We start from the raw sequence: 5,058 nt of genomic DNA on the forward strand, positions 1-5,058 counted from the left end.
CAACGCACTCACATAGTGGAGAAGTACCGAGGGTGATGGTGGGAGGAACCGGTCCTTGGATAAGGTAGGAACTTTGAGAAATCCGGATTGTGCTCTCTGTTTGAACTTGGGGACGCCCAGAGTTACCCTGTAGGTATGGGACAGGGACAGAGCATGGGAGGTAGGGTACAGTGCACGCTCCTAGAGTGTATTTTAGTAAATTGGAAGGTATTTGGATCAGATCCAATGACTAAGGGTAAATTGAAGCAATTTTGTACGGTTGACAGGCCTCAGTACCAATTAGAGGACCAGGAACAGTGGCCTCCCAGAGGATCACTAAATCATAATACAATCCTCCAGTTACTCCTGTTCTGTCAGCGAACGAGGAAGTGAAATGAGCATTCGTATGCTTACTTGTTTATGACCTTGTGGTCTCGTATTGATATTTTACAACACTGTAATTTAACCCCGATTGGCCCATTAGCAATTAATGTCAGTCCCCAGACCCCCACCCCAAATGTAATGGCAGATCCAGTGTCCCCTTCGGCCCCTACACCCACACAGAGCGAGGCTCAGAGTAAGATTCCTAGTGAAGCTCATAGTGAGGTTCGGGCTCCATCTGCTGGACTATACCCGTTACTTACCGAGACTAAAATCGACCGTAATGCAATAGAAAGGACAAGCTGCTACAACTATGCAGGTCTATACTCATGCACCTTTTAATCCTATGGACCTGGCCGCTTTCAAAGCACAGGCTGGAGAATTTTCTATCAACCCAAGCAAGTTTGTATCGGTTTTTGAGGGATGTCTTAGCAGCTACAAGCCAGACTGGGATGATTGTAATGTCCTTCTGCGAACATTATTGACTGAGGTTGAATGAGAACAGGTCATAGCTAAAGCAAGGGAGGAAGCAAAAAGGCGATATGAGCAGGACCGTAACAATATCCCGACCCCAGATGATCAGGTTCCCATAAAGGATCCTAGGTGGGACCCAAATGACAATCAGGCTATGACCCACCTCACCTCCTATAAGGAGCTGCTACTGTATGGACTCCGTCACACAGCTGTCAGACAGAATAATTGGACTAAACCATATGAGGTAGTGCAGGACCCAAAGGAAAGCCCTGGAGCTTTTTTGCAGCGCATTCGAGACACGATCCGACAGTATACCAATGCAGATCCTAATGATCCGCAAACTGAGGCAATTATTAAAGGAGTATTTACAAGCAGGGCAGCCCCCGACATTAAGAGAAAGCTACAGAAAAAGGAGGATTTGATGGGTATGACCATGGCACAGATTTTAGAAGCAGCAAATAGAGTGTATAGTTTAAGAGAAGTGGAGAAGGAGAAGAAGCAAGTGAAATTGATGGTAGCGGCGGTGCTGGCAGGCACGAAGGGAAGTGAACGAGAAGGAAGGGGACGTGGACACGGACGTCCAGGCCCGCGGGAGAGACGACTGGGGTGCAATCAGTGTGCCCTTTGTCGGCAAGAGGGACATTGGAAGAATGAGTGCCCAAACAAGAAGGAAAGGGGGGGTACCTCTATGATGGCAATAGAAGAATAGGAATAGGGATGTCGGGGAGACGGATCATCCTACCCCCGGAACCGCAAGTAAAAATGCGGGTGGGAAATGAAGAAATCGATTTTTTTTTTTTTAGTGGACTCTGGAGCGGCACAAGCTGCTGTAAATCAACCCCTTTAGTTGCCAGTAGCAGATTCCCTCACTGTGATGGGCGCCACAGGCAAAGATACCAAGCAAAGCTCTTAGAGAACCCCGAAGTCACGCTGCAGCCTTGTCCATCCCTTAACCCTGCCACCCTCTTACCAGAAACTGAGAAACAGGAACATGACTGCTTGGAGATCATAGATGCCCAATATTCTAGCCGCCCTGACTTGAAGGATGTGCCTCTCCCAAATGCAGATTATGAGTGGTACACTGATGGTAGCAGCATGGTGATAGATGGGCAAAGGAGGGTGGGTTATGCTATTGTGACCCTCAATGACACCGTGGAAGCTGAAAGTTTGCCCGCTGGGACCTCTGCCCAGTTGGCTGAGCTAGTGGCCCTGACCTGTGCACTCGAACTGTCCAAAGGAAAACGGGTCAATATTTTCACTGATTCCAAATATGCTTTTGGTGTGCTGCATGCCCATGCTGGTCTATGGAAACAAAGGGGAATGCTGACTGCCCAAGGCTCCCCAGTAAAACATGGGCCCCAAATTCTCCGGCTTCTAGAGGCAGTGCAACTCCCCTTGGAAGTGGCAGTGGTACACTGTAAGGCCCATCAGAGGGAGGATCAAGATGTGACCAGGGGTAATGCCAGGGCAGATAGAGAGGTGAAGCATGCTGCCACCCTGATGTCCCCTCAAACTGAGAACACCTATATGCATGCCCTTATCCCATCAGTGGGGGAGCTCCCGACCCTTCAGTATTCTGGGGAGGAGAAACAGCTAGCTGACAAACTTGGTCTCCAGGAAAAGGAGGGATGGCTTCATTCCCCGGAAGGGAAAGTCCTCTTACCAAAGGGCCTAATCCTGCCAGTATTACAGAAATTACATCAAATCACTCGTGCTGGCAGTGAGGCACTTATCCAATTAATGGGAAAGTACTTTATAACCTCCAGACTCAGACACCTGGGTGTCCAGGTACAGGCAGACTGCTTAGTCTGTCAAAAGAATAACCCCCAACCAGGACACCCAGTGCCACCAGTGGCCCTGAAACCCACTCCAGGCCCCGGACGGGTGTGGCAAATAGACTTTACTGAGTTTTCCCGGTCCCAAGGGTTCAAGTATCTCCTTGTCATAGTGGATAGATTCAGTGGATGGCCGGAAGCCTTTCCATGTCGCAATTGCACTGCCAGGACAGTGGCTCTCAAGTTTGTTAAGGAGATCATTCCTCACTTTGGACTTCCCCAGTGGATGGAATCTGACAATGGAACACACTTCACGTCAAAAATCGTCCAAAGCATCTCAGACACCTTACAGATTCCCTGGAAACTCCATACACCCTGGAGACCGCAAGCCAGTGGGGTAGTGGAGCAGACCAATCAGATCCTTAAGCGACATCTCTCGAAAGTATGCCAGGAGGCCTCCCTACGGTGGCCTGATGCCCTGCCCCTAGTTCTGCTCCGCATCCGTGCTCTCCCAAAGGGTAGATTAGGGCTCAGTCCCTTTGAAATCATGTTTGGAAGGGCATGGCCTATGAATGGTACACCGGTTGTGTCAGGGGGAGAGTGGGAATTGGGGAATGGGTTTCTGTCTCAGTATATGTGTTCCCTGCCTGCTGTTCTTTTGTCTCTTCACAGGTATACTAAGGATTCCCAGCCTCTACCCTTGGACTCGCCCATCCACTCCTTGCAGCCTGGTGACTCAGTGCTCGTACGTACCTGGAAAGACGAGCCCCTCCAGGAAAAGTGGAAGGGACCCTATACCGTCCTCCTGGTCTCCCCCACGGCAGCAAAGAGACACAAGAATTGGATTCATCATACCCAGCTGAAGGCGGTGTCAACCCCCTTGGCTGAAAGGTGGACCGTGCATTCAGACCCCTCCACTGAGGATCTTGGACTAAAATTATTATTCCAACGGCAGCCTGCCGGGAAGGCAGAAAAGTAGATGGGAGGGTATATTTTATTCCCCCTCTTGGCCGTGTGCCTAACCGGTACTGCTGTTTCAGGCACTGTATCCGTAAATACCTGGCTGGCATTGGCCCAGAGTGCAGTGAACACAACGTCGTTCTCAGAGAACCTTATTCTCAGAAACTGAGGCAGCAGCTCTGGCCTTTTCCTTAGTTGGTATTCCTGGGCTTGTGGTGCATAATTATCACGCAGTAGAGCACCTTGCCTGCTCGGTGGCAAAGGCCATTAATTTAACCTCAACCGTCCTGGCCCAATTCTCACATGAGTTAGGGGAAGTATGTCAGGGTATGCTACAGAACAGGCTGGCTGTGGATTATTTGCTTCTACGCCATGGTCACCTATGCCAGGAGTTTGCAGGCATGTGTTGCTTTAATATAACAGATGCAGGGCCATCCGTAGAAGCTGATTTACAATGCCTACAGCAGCTGGCAAAGGGCATTCATCAGCAAACTGGGGAGGATTGGCTAGGCTCTTTATTTTCTGGTTGGGGCCTTTCCCCGTGACTAAGTGGGTTGTTTAGCCTATTATTTAAGTTTTTTTTTCATGTATTAATCGTGTTATGTTTACTGTGTTGTATGTGGTCCTGTGTAAAGATGCTTGTTTTGCATAGCTTTAAAAATTTTAATTTTATGCATAGCCCGCTAGTGAGCAAATAAAGATGAGAAGACTCAAGCAACAGAAATGAGTATTCTCAAAGGAGGGAATTGTTGGAGACCCCAGGGCATGGCCACTAGTTGGGTCGAGGAAGTCTCCCTGCTGTAGGCCTAAGAGCTTCTTTTCAACCCCCCCTTAATAGAACTCAGGTCTGGCAGGTCTGAGTAAGCTCTTTTGCTCTTAAAATAATGTTGCAGTTGTAGATAATGCCTTATAGTGTAAGGTTTGCTGACGCCAAGTTAAAGATAACAGGAGAGACAGCTACAAGGCCAGACAGAATGTGCTGGTTGTTTAAGTTGCTAGGAATGCTTGTTAGAGGTTGCAGGAAATAAACATTGTTGTAACCCATATAAGGAAGGCAGAGCATTTGTGCAAAGCTTTGATTGGCTGATGTGTAGTGCAGTAGCATTAAGGAATATAAAAGTGTGTGTAATGACCTGCTCTGATGTGCAGGATTTGAGATTTCTCTCCCTGTACCTTTCTTTGGAATTCCAAATAAACTTTTCTGCTTCTCCACCCCGTTGTGTTTATTGGGTGACGCACTCCGGGCAACGAACCCCTGCTGTTGTTTGCCTTTGGGCACTGGGTGCCGGCAACACTAAATATAGCTTCTTGAGAGCTCTGATTTTTTTTTTCTTGGAGATTTTTCACTTTTGTAAAAATATTAATAAAGAAAACAAGTGCATATGAAAAACAACATATAAGATCAGTTAAGTTTGTTCTCATGTAGAAATTTTCAAGATGTTTAGACCTTAATGTGTCTTCTTTTGTTGCAGTAGGAAATCCTAGCTCC

General features: G+C 47.9%; 1 protein-coding gene across 1 annotated transcript; it reads left to right on the plus strand.

Moving 5' to 3' along the window:
• Positions 1–598: 598 nt before the first annotated feature.
• On the plus strand, positions 599–4,617 carry LOC141981479 (uncharacterized). The gene has a single exon (XM_074943144.1). The coding sequence runs from the start codon at positions 1,552–1,554 to the stop codon at positions 3,586–3,588; it is 2,037 nt and encodes a 678-aa protein (XP_074799245.1). The 5' UTR covers positions 599–1,551; the 3' UTR covers positions 3,589–4,617.
• The last annotated feature ends 441 nt before the right edge of the window (positions 4,618–5,058 follow it).

The sequence above is a fragment of the Natator depressus genome, chromosome 2 (assembly GCF_965152275.1).
Source record: "Natator depressus isolate rNatDep1 chromosome 2, rNatDep2.hap1, whole genome shotgun sequence".
Classification (NCBI taxonomy): domain Eukaryota; kingdom Metazoa; phylum Chordata; order Testudines; family Cheloniidae; genus Natator; species Natator depressus.

Coding starts and splice junctions, on each gene's coding strand:
- LOC141981479 (XM_074943144.1), top strand. CDS start 1,552: ATGTCGGGGAGACGGATCATCCTACCCCCGGAACCGCAAGTAAAAATG.